The sequence below is a fragment of the Phacochoerus africanus genome, chromosome 7 (assembly GCF_016906955.1).
Source record: "Phacochoerus africanus isolate WHEZ1 chromosome 7, ROS_Pafr_v1, whole genome shotgun sequence".
In the NCBI taxonomy this organism is placed as follows: Eukaryota; Metazoa; Chordata; class Mammalia; order Artiodactyla; family Suidae; genus Phacochoerus; species Phacochoerus africanus.
This window is the reverse complement of record NC_062550.1, coordinates 91,828,488-91,845,379: the sequence shown is the minus strand read 5'-3', so window position 1 is coordinate 91,845,379 and position 16,892 is coordinate 91,828,488. Positions and strand designations below refer to the sequence as shown.

Here is a 16,892-nt window from a genome sequence, read left to right as displayed (position 1 = left end):
AGAGCTCAGTCAGCCTTACTATCTTCTCTTACCCTAGTTAAAACCAAGTCACTGTTGCTCTTTATTTTTAATCCGTGGAGCCTATAAGCCAAGTTTTCTCCCTTTGCATCTCTTCATCTTTCTTTTGATGGGTGTGATTTGTTTTGGACTAGATACTGTTGTACTTAAGTATGTTTGTACTACTACATAGGAAAAAATGGAAAGTTAATCTTTTTGAAGCTTTTTTTGTTTATAACATTTCATGAAAGATTAATTGGATAGGATACATTTCTGACTGGAATATAGCAGAAGCCTACAGCCAGGAAAATGTATGACTATGTCTTATCTGCTGCTGGTTTAAAAACAAAAACAAAAAACCCTAAGTATATGTAAATATTAAGTAATAGTCTATAATGGCATTTTTAACATCCCGCTATGCCTGTTACTACTTCCTTAGTTACGGAGAATTACCGAGTAGCCCAGAAGAAATTGTGTTCAGGCTTTTGCAAAGAGCTGCTTCTGGTAGGAAAATGCTTAGTAATGATGAAGACACGCCCTCCAGTTCAGTGGCCATTTTGTAGGTAGTTCTAGAGAAACAAGTGGGATCCATCAAAGAGAGACGTGCACGGCTCCAAAGAATAGGGTCAAGAGGCAGTCCGTTTCTCCTCCAGGTCAACTGGAGAAATTAGAACGATGCTGTCTGTGAGTATTCCTCGACCAATTTTTATGGACCCTTTTAGCTTAATCATACTGAATTCTGTGATTGGATTTTTGCCTGGCTGATAATGAGGAACAATTAAATTAACACATGGATTTGGGGCTTTTGGAATAGCAGTTGAGAAGTTGTATGGAAATGTGTACACCCCAAAAAAGTACTTCCTGTTATTTTACGATATCTTTAATTTTGCAAGGTACTTTTCTATGACATTATTCAAGGCTTGGGGGGGGGCATAAGTAGTTATTTTTTAATTATACTTTGTGCCTGTGTGTACTGATTAAAGATAAGTGAAAGGATTACAGAAATTTAGTATATTGGCCACCTAATTAATGGTAGTGGGGACATTTATTTTTCTTTGTAGGGTTTTGTGAATTGTGGCAGTTATAGCACTTTATATACCAAAAGCGTCTTCGTGAAAAATAGAGACAAGAGCTACCTGTGTCATTTGGCGCTGACAGCCTTCCTCATCTGCTTGTTCTGTGGGGTTCTGCAGTTAGCTGGGAAGAAATAAGGAAATCCTAACAACTGACAACAGGAGTTCATCCTTTTCAATCACCTTCTCCAAGAAATACCTGTTCTGTGTGGGATAATTGCTTTTAGACCTACAGCTTTAAGCTATATTCAAAGGTAAAAGACATTTTAAATATTTTAATAGCTAATAAGTAATCATTTCCAGGCAAATATTCTCCATCAAATTCCTTTAATTACAGGTAGCTTTTTCCTTAAAGGTTTTGTTTTGAATAAAAGCTCTTTTAGAGGTTCTATTGGTATGGTAGAAACTTTTAAAAAATATATAACTTACGGTATACTATAGTACTTCTTTTTTCTGAAGAAATACTATAATAAAAACAAATAATAAAAATTGATACAGACTTTTAAAGAAAAGTTACCTGTAAGTAATTTGGTAAATTCTCTTAACAAGAGAATGGAAATCAAAGGCTTCCAGGGAAACAGGGATTTATAGGTGTGAAGTCTCCATTAACAGTTCCCTCTGCAACACGGGTCAGGTTTCTGTGCCAGTGCTTCCTGCCTCCTACTATCTTCTGTCAGTCGCTCTTTTCCTATTGCTTTTTGTGTTTGATACGGACTTGCAGAAATCAAATAACATCTGACGCCTGACAATAGTTAGCATTTGGCCAGACCTAATAGTAATCGCTTTGATATAGTACCGATGTGTTAAACAAAGTCTGTGTGATAGTTGAGTAGATCCTTAATTTTGGTACAGAAAAGTGCTCAGGATCATTCTGTTCACTTGCTAAATTAAAAATTCAACACCTTTTTAATCAAGCCTTATGTTGGGCGCCTTTTTCCACACAAATAACACATGGATATATTTTCATTGTAGAAAAGGTAAATAAGAGAAAGCATCAGCCCTCCCTTAATCCCCCCTTTCTCCCCAGAAGTAATCATTGTAATCAGTTTTCTTCCAGATCCTTTTTTTTCTTTCTTTCTTTTTAGGGCCACACCTGCGGCACGTGGAAGTTCCCAGGGTAGTGACTGAATTGGAGCTTGCAGCTGCTGGCCTACGCCACTGCCAGCTTGTGGCAACACGGGATCCTTAACTCACTAGGGAAGGCCAGGGGTCGAACCCACATCCTCATGGATACTAGTCAGGTTCTTAACCCCTAGGCCACAACGGGAACTCCCTTCCAGATCATTTTTAATGCAATTATATTTATATATACATCTATGCAAATATATGTGTAATACACATGGAAATAGTGTATAAAGTGACTTTTAAATGTCAATGGGGGAGTTCCCGTCGTGGCGCAGTGGTTAACGAATCCTGACTAGGAACCATGAGGTTGCGGGTTCGATCCCTGGCCTCGCTCAGTGGGTTAAGGAGGTTAAGGGTCCGGCGTTGCCGTGAGCTGTGGTGTAGGTTGCAGATGCGGCTCAGATCCTGTGTTGCTGTGGCTCTGGCGTAGGCTGGTGGCTACGGCTCCAATTCGACCCCTAGCCTGGGAACCTCCATATGACGCAGGAGTGGCCCTAAAAAGACAAAAAGACATTAAAAAAAAAAAAAGTCAATGGGGTTCTTAAATGATTACTAGTAATTAGAATTCTTGTAACTAAATTAAGTATACTTTTATATTATATCCATAGAACAGATGCCCTGTAGAATTGCCAGGCGGTGCATATAAACGTGTGTGTGTGTGTGTGTGTGTTTGCCACAACATGTGGAAGTTCCTGAGCCAGGGATTGAACCCCACCACAGCAGCGATCCAAGCCACTTGCAGTGATGTGGCCAGATCCTTAACCCTCTGTGCCATAGGAGAGCTCCTATACATTTATATTTTTACAAACAAACTGCCACTAACAGTGTATGAAATACCGGTTTTCTTATACCCTTGCCAACACTAAATAAGATCAAACTTCCTAATTGTTGCCAACTACCGGGAAAAAAATCTTTGTTTTAGTTTGTATTTCTTCCATCAAGGGTAAAGTCTTCATTTGTAGTCACTTGTTTATATATAGCTTTTCCTTTGAATTGTCTTTTTATGGCATTTACTTATTTTTGCAGCTTTTAAAATCTTTATCTTTTTGTGGATTTATGATAAATTAAAGAAATTAGTTTTATCGTATGTTGACCATATTTTCTATTCGGTGCCATAAGAGTTGTTTTAAAAATCCAGTGAGCTGGACTTGAAAGTAGTTTATAAGAGTGGAGTACTATTATTTTTATAGTCCCAAGATTCTTTGTAGCCAGTTTCTAGACTTGTGTAATTTGAGGCAAATTCATATGAATTTATAGCTCATCTGAAAGAGAAATGATTAGTAATAAATATAGATGTTATCGGGAGACTTATGCTGACCCACTTTGAATTTTCTAAGTCTGGTTTCTGGTTTAAAAAATATGCAAACAAATGAAATGCTTTATTAGTCCAAGCTAATGAACTTATTTACTCTAAGTTACTTGCAAGTAGTGGAGTAAATAACAGCTTTGGCTCTGTGTGGCTGCCTAGGTTCAAATACTGGCTCTAGCATTTACTATCTCTGTCACCTTGCAAAGTTTACCTTGGTTTCTCTGTGCCTTGATTTCATCATATCTTAAATGAGCTCTGCCTGAAAGGTTATTGTAAAGATGAGAGTTAGTAAATAAAAATGCTTAGAACAGGGCCTGGCACGGTGTGGTTATTCAGCATATGGTGCTGCTTTTGTTTGGGAAGGAATTAGTGGGGAGGGAATCAACAAAAGCAAGGAGAACTTACACTGGTGATCCTCTTGTGAGAAAAAAGTGTATCTGGTAGCAGCAAACAGAAAGTGCCTCCACTCACATCTCCACACCAGAGGTAAACACCGCTGTAACCTGAGAGATGGGCAGAGGGAGCAGGTCAAGGGCCACTTCCAGATGTCCACTGCTTCTGGCCCCCATAATCTGGAGGAAACTGCAGCACTGGAATACTTGCTTTAATTTTGTGTGCTGATACTGTTTACACTGGTGCCTGCTATGTTCTGTCACCTTTGGTGACTAGATTTCTAAATGGGTAATATACTACTTTTTGATGATTTTTTTTCTTATGTGCCTGAAAATTTCCCTCTGGTTTCTGCCTGAATTATTCCCAGTTGCCACTTTATTAACCCGAGGCTAATAAATATAGAACGTTCTTAAGGATGAATAAACAGAACCTGTAGATCATAAGACCAGTTCTATGAAGGTTTGGAGGAACTCCAGTTTTCCAAAATATTTTCACAGGGGAAAAAAAAAAATCCTGATATGTTTCCAGATTTAAGAGACTATAGTTCTGTTCCACCAGTGAAAGGGTCATAATTTGAGATGAGGACGTAGGTACATAATTGAATTAAAAATTATGCTATGCGGGGCCTGCATTTTAGACCTTACACAATATGAAATCTGATATTTATTAGCCATGTCTTTTACTTTTGTTTATTCTGATTCATTTACCAACTTGGGCCCTTGGGATTGCTCCTCCCATGTTACTAAAAGACAGCAAACTGCTCTTCTGGCTACTATCCATATCTGCCTGATCACCCAGGGTCAGGTACCAGGCCCTCCCAGGGACAGCCCCCATGCTGCAGAGCCTGCTGAAACCATCCATCTAGCCAGTCTTAAGCCTGCTTACCTTGCCTTGCCCATTCCTCCCACAGAAACCACCATAAAGGCTCTCTACCTTCATTCTGCTCTTCTCCCAACCGCTGATCCTGATGCTTTCCCATGGGCCCTCCCCTCCCCCACGGCATGGCCTGCTTCCTTCTTTTGGTGTCTGTGACTGTAGCAAACTATCTTTCCAGTGGCAGTTGTCTCCTGCTCTGTTGGTTTCACCACACCTGTATAATAAAACCTATATTTTAAAATAGTAACACAAACTTGAGAGAGAAATCTTAGTTGTTCCTTTTAGATCTGCTTTTTCTTCAGGCATTTTTGTGTTCTGATCAAGGGTGTAGGCTTTGGACTCAGACCCGCTAGCTTCACATTCTGCTGGGTGACCTTGGACAAGTTATTTAACCTCTGTATACCCCCAAATGGAGAAATATTAAGAATGCCCTTTTTTTTTGCTTCTTTTTATGGCATATGGAAGTTCCCAGTCTGGGGTCCAATCAGAGCTGTAGGTGCTGGCCATAGCCACAGCCACAGCCACTCAGGATCAGAGCTGTGTCTGTGACCTACACCACAGCTCACAGCAATGCCAGATACTTAATCCACTGAGCGAGGCCAGGGATCGAACCCACATCCGCATGGTTACCAGTTGGGTTTGCTACCTCTGAGCCACAATGGGAACTCCAAGAATGCCTCTTTACACATTTGTTGTTAGGGAGTTCCCACTGTGGCTCAGCAGTAAGGAACCTGACTCGTATCCATGAGGACGCGGGCCTTGCTCAGTGGGTTAACAATTTGGCGTTGCCATGAGCTGTGGCTCAGATCCCGCGTTTCTGGGGCTGTAATGTAGGCTGACAGCTGCCGCTCCAATTTGACCCTTAGCCTGAGAACTTCCATATGCCGAGGGTGCTGCCCTAAAAAAATAAAAAAAAAAAAAAGAAAGTTTATTGTTAGGAGTAAATGAGATCTAAAACACACTTAACTTAATGCCTAACATATAAGCAACTTAACAAATCTTAGCTGCTTTTACTGTTACTCTTTTTATTTTCCAGCTTTGTCTTTACTTTTTTCTAAAATATTGATCTTCTATGGGGCCCTCCTCTCACACTATATATATTATAGCTCATCCCATCCACTCCATATATTTTGCATTTTTGCGTCTTTTTTGTACTGTTTGAATTTTTAATTTAAAAATAGCAAGGCAGTTTTTTAAAAAAATCCATGAAGTTGAGCAGCTGAACTTAGTTTCCTTTTATAGATAAAATAGTTAACTTTTTCTTGACTATCCAGAGAGAGAAATAAATGGCAGAAAACTATTCTAACTCTAGTGCCTGACATACAGTAGGTGCTAAATAAATATTTGCTTAGTGGTAGATGAACAAATGATGATTGCCATTTAAGTTTCCCTTTTTCTAAACGTTTCTGGTGGAATGGTCTTATCACTTAGTGGTTGGCAACTAGAAGACAGAGTAAATAGTTGATGAGGAACTAGAATCAGAACTTGGCCAGCAGTTGTTGGAGACTACGAATTGCTTTTCTGAAAGGATACCCAGCTCTTCTGAGAGCAGCACTTCTGGGAAAGAGAAGACTAGTGTCCAGAGGATGCATCGGGGTCAGTGTGAAAAGAGCATCTTGGGGTTGTGCTGGCTGTTTCTCAGCCTGATGCAGGTGCTGGCTTGTGGGCCTATAGTACTGACAGAGAGAGGTGTGCCAGTAGCCGAAGGAAACCTCTTCTTAGTAAGATGCCATTTGTGGAAGAAGCTAAATTTATTCAGATACCTAACTTTCCTGGTTACATATGTGGCCTAGTTAGTCAGACAAATGTTTCTTTTCTTTCTTTTTTTTTTCAATTATTTTTTTCTTCTTACAGCCACATCTGCAGCATATGGAAGTTCCCAGGCCAGGGGTTAAACTGGAGCTGCCGGTTCGGCCTACACCACAGCTATGGCAATGCCAGATCCTTAACTCACTGAGCGAGGCCAGGGATTGACCCAGCATCCTCACAGAGGTGACATTGGGTTCTTAACCCGCTGAGCCACAATGGAAACTCCAGGTGTTTCTTTTCTTGAGACCCTAACAGAAGTTTTTTAATAAGGAAATTATTTTATTGGAAAACTGGAGTTCAGTTAGATGAACATGAAGTTCATTTAGAAATAATCTCCAGGAGTTCCCGTCATGGCTCAGCGGTTAACGAACCCAACTAGCATCCATGTGGACGCAGGTTGGATCCCTGGCCTCTCTCAGTGGGTTAAGGATCTGGTGTTGCCTTGAGCTGTGCTGTAGGTCACAGACACAGCTCTGATCCTGAGTTGCCGTGGCTGTGGCGTAGGCCAGCGGCTACAGCTCTAATTGGACCTCTAGCCTGAGAACCTCCATATGCTGCAGTGCGGCCCTAAAGAGACAAAAAGACAAAAAAAAAAAGAAAGAAAGAAAGAAAAAGAATTACTCTCCAAATATGAGCAGGTGCTATAATTACTTTGGTTTTATGTAGTATTGGTGGCTGGTTAAAATGTTAATGCATAAACTCTAGTGCAGTTTTTTGTTTTTTTGGTCTTTCTGTCTTTTTAGGGCTGTACCCGCGGCATATGGAGGTTTCCAGGCTAGGGGTCCAGTTGAAGGTACAGCTGTCGGCCTACACCTCAGCCACAGCAACACGGGATCCGAGCCACATCTGAGATCTACACCACAGCTCAGGGCAACACCAGATCCTTAACCCACTGAGAGAGGCCAGGGATCGAACCCCCTCGTGGATGCTAGTCAAGTTCACTAACTGCTGAGCCACAACGGGAACTCCTAATGCAGTTATTTTGAAGGTAACTCATTTCACTATTAGAGAGCCTGTTGAGTTCTTGAATTGCAAGTCATGGAAGAATAAATAATTTTTCATTTTGGCTTTTTCTTTTTGAATCTCATTTTCCCAAAGTAAGGAGTAAATAATGAAACCAGCTTCTGGGCTACTTATTTTTTTTGAATTTTTTCAGTCTGTGTTTCCTTGTAAACAGGGTTTCTCAACTTTAGCATTGTTGGTTTGAGCTGGATAACTCTTTGTGGGGCTCATCCAAGTGCACTGAAGGATGTCGAGTCTCATCCCTGACCTATACCCTCTAGATGCCAGTAACACTCCCCTCCACCTCAGTTATAACAACCAAAAATACCTTCAGACATTGCCAAGTGGTGGAATTGGGGATGGGGGCAAAATCAACTTTGAGAACTACTGCTCTGTAGGAACTTACTGGGACTTTGTGGTTTTGCTTTTTGTTTTTAACTGTCTAAACATGGCTCTGAAGTCACCTAATTGAGAATTGTTTATTCCACAAACTTCACATTAATTTTTGAAAATAAATAAGAATAATTGACATTGACAGGTAATTAGCCATTTATTTGTAACTCCACTAAGACTGGTAACTCGAAATTTTGAGTGGCCTGGGCATTGTTACAGGAAGTTTGCAAATCCAAACATTTGCCCAGTGTTAACTGAATTTTTGTTTTGCCATTTTTATTTATTTATTTATTTATTTATTTATTTATTTATTTATTTTTGTATTTTAGAGCCACAGCCGTGGCATATGGAGGTTCCCAGGCTAGGGGTCAAATTGGAGCTGCAGCTGCTGGCCTACACTACAGTGACAGCAAAGCAGGATCCAAGCCATGTCTTCGACCTACACCACAACTCATGGCAATGCTGGATCCTTAACCCACTGAGTGAGCCCAGGGATTGAACCCACAACCTCATGGTTCCTAGTCAGATTCATTTCTGCTGTGCCATGACAGGAACTCCTTTTTGCCACTTTTTTGTTTATTTTTTTTGATTTGGGTTTTTTTTTTTTTTTTTGTCTTTTGTGGGCCACACATGTGGTATATGGAGATCATATACCAGGCTAGGGGGTCTAATTGGAGCTGTAGCCACTGGCCTACACCACAGCCACAGCAACACCAGATCCGAGCCGTGTCTGCAACCTACACCACAGCTCACGGCAACACTGGATCCTTAACCCACTGAGCTAGGCCAGGGATCGAACCTGCAACCTCATGGTTCCTAGTCAGATTCATTTCTGCTGTGCCATGATGGGAACTCCCTTTTGCCGTATTTAAAAGTTTTATTGAAGTATAGTTGTTTTACAGTGTCGTGATATGAATATTTTTATAAATTAAATATGTATATGTTAAACTCGTTGGTGCTTATATGATTAACACTCAAGTTCATTTACAGATGTCACTAAATTAACATTTGCTTTTTGTCATATTCTCTTTCAGTAGATACAAAAAGTATCACTACCATTATATGGAAGTTTATAAAGGCTTGAGTGTTCAATTCTAAAGTTTAATAAAGTTTTATTTTTCCCAGATTAAAATTAAAATTTTTCAGTTCTACATTTTTCTGCCATTGTATTTTCTTAAATCTTTTATACCACACTCTAGGAAAACCTAGCATCTGATTTTTTAAAACTTTTTATAATGGACTTTCAACATTATACATAAAAGGAGAGTAATAACAGTGAAAGTTCCATGTACCCATCACCCAGCTTCAGCTTGAGCAGTTGCTGACATTTTGCCAAACTGTCTGTCTCATCTCTTCCCCTTCCACCCCCACCTTTTTTCATGGAGTATTTTAAAGCAAATCTCAGACATTACCTAATTTCACCTGTAATTAGTATGCGTCTCTAACAGATAAGTACATTCTCTCTTTTTTAAAAAATGCTAACCCCAATACAATTATCTAATAAAATTAATAATTCCCTAATACTGTCTAAAACCTAGTCTGTGTTTCAATTTCCTCAAGTATCAAAAATACCTACTTATGGAGTTCCCATCGTGGCGCAGTGGTTAACGAATCCGACTAGGAACCATGAGGTTGCGGGTTCGGTCCCTGCCCTTGCTCAGTGGGTTAACGATCCGGCGTTGCCGTGAGCTGTGGTGTAGGTTGCAGACGCGGCTCGGATCCTGCGTTGCTGTGGCTCTGGCGTAGGCCGGTGGCTACAGCTCCAATTTGACCCCTGGCCTGGGAACCTCCATATGCCGCGGGAGCGGCCCAAGAAATAGCAACAACAACAAAAGACCAAAAAAAAATAATAATAAATAAAAAACCTACTTATAATTGTTCCAACCAGGATCCCAACAAAGTCCACCCATCACATTTGGGTGTTATGTCTCTTTAGTCTTTAGCAGTTTTCTCCACCTCCTCTACCTTTATTAACCATTTATTTGTTGAAGGAACTGAGTAATTTGATCTGTAACTTTTCCATATTCTAGATTTGGCTGATTACATTTGATAAAATGGCATCTGAGTTAACACGGAGTTCTTTATTTTAACATACCACTCTTTTATGTTGTTTCCCAAAGAACATTTTAACTTTTGTTTTATCACTTGAACAAGTTTAAGAATGCCATAGCAGGGAGTTCCCGTCGTGGCACAGTGGTTAACGAATCTGACTAGGAACCATGAGGTGGTGGGTTCGGTCCCTGCCCTTGCTCAGTGGGTTAACAATCCGGCATTGCCGTGAGCTGTGGTGTAGGTTGCAGATGCGGCTCGGATCCCGCGTTGCTGTGGCTCTGGCGTAGGCCGGTGGCTACAGCTCCGATTCAACCCCTAGCCTGGGAACCTCCATATGCCGCGGGAGCAGCCCAAGAAATAGCAACAACAACAACAAAAAAAGACCAAAGACAAAAAAAAAAAAAAAGAATGCCATAGCATTCTTATTTTGTACTCAGGGCAGCTAAAACCCAGAGAGGATTTTCCTGAAATATGGTAGCTTACTTAGAAAGTATCAAACTGCTCAGTATTTTCCTTAGTACTCTTGAAACCTGAATGTATCATGCTTTTAGCAAAGGCCTCACCTATTTCATTTTTGCCCCTGTGCCTAGATCTTACCTGCCACACGGGGGATGTTTATTAGTATTTAAACCTGAAAGGTTATATCTTGTTCTATCTATAAGAGCTTAAAGCAGTTTAGAAGAGAGAACCTAATGATAAAAGCATTTTACCCATCACTTCCATTTCTGCACTAATCTTCCTTTTTAAATGCAAACCAGCAATAATTGTACCAGCACTTCTACAGAATGCACCATAAACCATGCAGAAAATAAACAGTGCATGAAAGGAGTGGTTCAGACTTTATATACCCATTCGTGTGGGATCTGTTATCTTGGGGGAAGCATGAAGAGCAGGTAGTCTGGACTTAGGCGTTTTATTGCAGTGCTTGTTCAGCAAAAATGTTGGGGTTTCCTGTCTATTTTAGCTTCTTTTTCTTACAAAAATATATTTCAGCCATCAGGACAATCTTAGCACAACCAAAGACTTGTGGCATTTTTTCGTTTAGCAGAATTCTTTCTGGTGCTATGATGTGTATCTTCTGTCAGCTAAAATTTACAGGAATAGTAGACCACAAGGATTTCCTGAGGATAAGCTCCCACATGCTGTGTCTGGGGTTTCTCATATTTCTTTTGGCAGCAGTAACATTCTCTAATACGACAAAATTACAGTCTGAGTCCAGTGCTAATAATTTCTCTTTAAGAAAACAACTTAACTGAAACATTTGTGGTTCTGTTTTGCATGAACCAAGGAAAAATGTGTTATTAGAGAAAATTACCTCTCACCACCTACTCTGCCTTACCATCCACCAAAAAAAAAAAAAAAAAAAAAGCCCCTTTCTAAAGTTGGATCAACCTTAATTTCCAATGTGATAAATATCATTAGACATCAACATAAACAGAAGCTCTGTGGGACCTTCAATAATTTTTAAGACCATAAAGCAGTCTTGAAACCAAAAAACAAAATTGAGCACCACTGGTCATGATTCCATTCTCTGAGAGCTTTCAGAGAGTGAACAGGTTGTTTGGCACTTTCAGAGAAAAAGATAATTCTATATCCCAAACATTTTAAAAATTAATATAAAATAATAATTTTACTAAAAATCCCTTTGCATTCTTAAAAATTGCTCATGTGTTACAAGGTCTGCCTTAGCCAGTTCATCTTGGCTAACATTCAATTCATTAACCAAAGGATGTTTGTTTTTCATTTATGTATTATTATTGGTTAAAAATTTTTTTTGCTGCACCCATGGTATGTGGAAATTCTTAGGTGAGTGACCAAACCCAAGCCACTACAGTGAGTGACATTGTCAGATCTTTAACCCTCTGTGCCACAAAGGAACTCCTCATTGGTTAGATTTTCAATTTTCTTTTGGCTCAAAGGTGACTGAATCATAAAAGTAGAAATAAAACAGTAAAATAAATGCTACAACGCAGAATACTACTATAAACATAGTAAATAGAGCTTTAGTATTCATACAGTCTGAGTTTATATATGTTAGAAAGTGATACAATTTGCATTGACAGCCAAAAAGCAAGAAGAGTGCAAACTTTTGATATAAGAGGATGACTGGAATTAATATTTAAGTGGACCTGCAGCACCTGCATCCCTGGTTTCCAGGGTCTACTCTGAAATTTTGCCAAAAACTTAGTCAAAGCGCAGTGATGGCCTTGGCAAGCCAGCATTTTCAAGAACTATAAAACAGTGCTTTCTAGGCTGAAAGTGACAAATTCTGTCACTAAAGATATGGAAGAAACCAGAACTGCTAAGACATCATTCATAGTTGCATAGCACAAATGGATGTGCCACACTTTTGACCCTCAGCTTGTGAAGCAGCCAAAAAGTTAATGAGACGTTTCATGTTTGGAGATAAGCTACTGATAGAATTACTGTATCCAATGACACTATTGGACATTATCAGCAGTGTACAAGGTAAATAATTAATGCTTCTATTTTGCAAAACACGAAATAGCAATTGTTGCAGACTATGGTGGTCAAACTGAGTGCGTATGCCTTTAGTTGATGTGCAGAGAGAAAAGGGAGAACAAAATATTCCTTCTCTCTCCTCTGTTTAATCACACACACACACACACACACACACACACACACACACACAAATGTTAATAGGTACTCTATTTTGTTATTTTGTGAGCCGTGACAAAGCTGGAATAGGAAGAGTCACTGGAGTCAATGCAGACAGCATCAGCTAAGTGTGCTGTAAGAAAGGGAGTTAAAATCTGAAGCCAAAGAAATTAACCTTGTCCCTGCCCACCAAGCCTTTTCCCAGAGAACAATTTGCCGTGGACCTTGAGTCAGGAGTCAATAAACAAGCTGTTGGGCCAGATTTTTACCCCTCTGTGCCTGCCTGTTTTTATATCTCAGGTGAACAAAGAACGCTTTTACATCTTTAAATGATTGAGGAAAATACCAAAAGAGTGATATTTTGTAACACATGAAAATTATAAGAAGTTCAAATTTTCTATTGATAAGGTTTTATTGGAACATAACCACATTCCCTGGTCTGTGTATTGGCTGTGGCTGCTTTCACTCTACAGCAGCCAAGTTGATTAGTTGCAACAGAGACTGTGTGGCCTGAAAAGGCCAAAATATTTATTATCTGGCCTTTTACAGAAGAAGTTTGATGACCCTTGAGTTAGAGTAACTCCACTTTGATCCATCATATTTATTGTTCTTCCCCATGGGAGTTCATTTGAAGAAAAGGTTCCATTGCCTTAAAAACAAGTTTGTTTTTTTTAAAGTATGTAAACTTTTCAAAAGGTCAGCCCCAAAGAGCTAGTGTTCTTGGTTTTTTGCCGCTCTGGAGGCAGAGCAGGGTGTGGAGCTCACAGTTCAGCTTGAAAATGCAGATTAAGTAACTTAGGGCAATATTTGAAGATACATTATGGATAATAAAAAAGATGAACCATTTGTGCCATCAGAGATTTTAAGTCTGATACAGGGATAAGACTTGAAGTTCTTCCTCCTTATTTAAAAAATGTTTATTTCTTGTTCTCAAAGGAGAGGTTAAGCATAGCTTAAAAGGAAGGCATTTGATTCATCCTCCTGTTCTTTCAAATTGATAGCCAGTAAATTGCTATCAGTCCAGCAAATTCCCACTCTTCTCATTTTTCCAGACTCAAATATATATTCCCTAGAAGTGTTGGTCTAAGTTGGCTGCCTTGCTCCTCTCTTTCCATAGCAACCAGTACAGTCCTATACTTATTAATTTGCTTGGTGTCTCTGTGCTAAACTATAGGTAAGCTTCTTTGGTGTCTTCCTCTCTAGATGCTGGAGGGACTATTTGTAATTTCAGGTAATACAGCATATTTCAGAGCATTGGCTTTGCAGTCAGACTTAACCTGCATTCTCTAGCTGAGTCAGTGTTTCCTCGGCCATGAAATGGGAACAACAGTAGTGATGATGGTAATAATTTAGAGTTTGTTGTGAACCTTAACTGAGATGAGCTTTTGCCACATAGCACTACGTCATCTGCATGGCTGTTTGTTGTCAGTTTTGGTGGCTTTTGTTATTTTATCTCCAACACCTGATAGAAGGTCTTTCTTAAGTATTAAATATATTGTTGAATGGAACCAAGATTTATTCTAAACCTGTTGCTAACTCTGTGCTTTAGAGAAGACAAAAAGTTAAAATTTAAGCTTGCCATTGATCTAGGAAGAATTGTCCTGTGGGTTTTCACCCAATAGTGATGACCATGTTTCGGCTTAATGGAGTTAGGGTGGTTTTGTTCTTTTTACTTCGTTTTTTGGTCTGTTCCAAAACCTGTGCTCCTTCCACAGAGCTTATATAAAACTGAGGTATAAATTGAGGTATAAACTATGTGCCAGGGACTGTTCCAAATGCTTTCTATTTATTTAGTCCTCATAAGAATCCTGTGAGCTAGGTGTTAATTATTATTCCTATTCTTAGGGGAGACAGCCACAGCATAGAAGGATTATTCATTGCCATGGGTTGCCAAGCTAGCAAGAGGTAGAGTTAGGCTCTGAACCCGTAGTCTGGCTTCAGAGTTTGTGTTATTAACCTATGCTATCTCTCATTTGCCATACGCTTGTATGTCAGCTTATTTTAGGTAACTTTCTTGGAGTTTTAAGTTTGTTTACAGTGCTGGCATATGATTGATAACACACATTTGTACCTGAATGAATTAATCAATTGATGGCATGTTAAAATTATAAATGATACAGGACGATCACTGCTTACTTCTTCGCTTCAAGTAATAACTATTTTTCACTGTAGGTTCTCTTTGGGGCTGTCTTTAGCCAGGGTTAGCTATTTTGAAGCGATCTATTTTAATACTACAAAATTTTGGACAAAGAAATTGCTTAACAAACCTATTTATATTCCTAAATTCATTTTTTCTTCTTGGTAGTCCCTTAAAAAAAAAATCTGTGTTTTATTGAGTTTTTCCTTTTTTGGGTTACTTTTTTGAATCGTTTGTTGACCTTTTTTTTAATGTTAAGTAGCATCGTGACAGATAATTCAGTTCTTTATAGAATAAGCCTTAAAGAATTTGGGCATTCTTGTCGTAATAGAGAATTTGGTCTCTGAAACTTGTGAAATACTGTTGACCCCTGAAACATAGGGGACTTAGTGGCACTGACCCCTGCACTATCGAAAACCCCTGTATAACTTTACAACGGGGCCCCCTTTTCTCAGTTCCCCTTCCAGGGACTCAGCCAGCTTCCATGATGAAGTGCGGTGGTATGTATTTATTTTTGAAAGAGGTATTTAATTTCATAAAAGTGGACCCCTGCAGTTCAAACCCATGTTGTTCAAGGGTCAACTATAGTAACAATCTTGGACTATATTTTATGTCTCTTTCAGAATTCTCCACTTTACCAGTACTTACAGGATCTGGGACACACGGACTTTGAAATATGTTCTTCTCTGTCACCAAAACCAGAAAAATGCACAGAGACAGAGGGACAAGCAAAGCCTCCTGCAAGAGCGCTGCCAAAAGTAAGAAGGCATACTCATCTCTATGACTCAATCTTGTGTTCTTTACTGATTATTTAAACTGCCTTTACTCTTATCCTTGCAAAAACCACCTTGTTGGCACCTCCATGTCCTCCCCCACGCTGGTAAGACTTTCATTTTTATTTCATCAGTAGTACGTCTGTTTAGATAAACATGAATGCTCTCTATTTGGGACTATCTCATGGTTGATTTGTATAATGAAATATGATTGAGGATTTTAAAATATCACCTATTTAAATATTGAAGTTATCTGGAAGAAACCAGAAAAATAAACTAAAACCTTAATGAGAATGCAACTGTAGGACTCTTGAGGTAGAATTTTTAAAAACATTTTTAAAGGAGAATCCAAATTATAAGAAGCAAATTAGTATTTCATAAACAGTTTCAAGGATATGTGATGGAGTGGGTATATTTACCTAAATATCTCGTGCCCTTTCTACCTGCAATGTCATTTACTTTTATACAGTAAATTTTTTAGAGCTAATGTACAGCACTGTGAGGCTGAGATGTTCTATAAAGTGCCTTCACTAGGAGTTCCTTCTGTTGCTTAGTGGGTTAAGAACCCGACATAGTGTCCGTGAGGATGTGGGTTCAATCTCTGGCCTCGTTCAGTGGATTAAGGATCTGGTGTTACGCCTGTAAGCTGTGGCATAGGTCACAGATGCAGCTTGGATCTGGTGTTGCCATGGCTGTGGCATATGCCTCAGTTGCAGTTCCAATTTTACCCCTACCTCAGGAACTTCCATATGCCACAAGTGCTGCCATAAAAAGGAAAAAAAAAATGCATTCACTAGATTGATTTATGTTCTATTGGCTGTATTTACTAAAATAAGAAAATATTCCAGTACATTTCAGTTTTAGCAAAAGGAATTCTAGTTTGCTAGAAAAAAATATAACCAGATTACCTCATTTCTTGAGCATTCTGGGTTGGTTTTCTTTCTTTTCTTTTTTTTTTCTTTTTTTTTTTTGCTTCGCCTGCAGCATGTGAAAGTTCCAGGGCCAGGGACTGCACCTGCACCACAGCAGCTACCCAAACCACAGCAGTGCCAATGCTGGATCCTTAACCCACTGAGCCCCCAGGGAACTCTTTTGAGCATTCTAGTTTAATCAGTGTTTTATTATAAGACTGAGTTACTTTCAGGAGAAGGCTTTAAAGTTTTCAATTAGTCACTTATTCTGTGATAGAGAGGGAAGGAGCTTTCCTTCCTCCTAGAAAAAAATTCTAAAATGTGAGGTAACTAAGGTGGGCCCCCTTGCAACAGCTGAGTAAACACCAGAGAAATGTTTTTTTTGACTAACAAGGTGGAGTTAGGGACTAGAACCAGTTTTGC

The 16,892-nt window shown here is 39.3% G+C and overlaps 1 protein-coding gene across 10 annotated transcripts in view; it reads left to right on the top strand.

Moving 5' to 3' along the window:
- Nucleotides 1–16,892, top strand: part of VEZT (vezatin, adherens junctions transmembrane protein) — a 69,013-nt gene that overhangs the window by 12,855 nt on the left and 39,266 nt on the right. For 5 of the 10 annotated variants that reach the window (XM_047788256.1, XM_047788255.1, XM_047788253.1 and 2 more), the window contains exon 2: nucleotides 15,409–15,543. In XM_047788256.1, the coding sequence (XP_047644212.1) occupies nucleotides 15,409–15,543 (135 nt within the window). Of the gene's footprint in view, nucleotides 1–593; nucleotides 682–15,408; nucleotides 15,666–16,892 lie in introns of those variants that run through there. The other 5 variants (XM_047788259.1, XM_047788258.1, XM_047788254.1 and 2 more) reach the window with 4 other exon arrangements.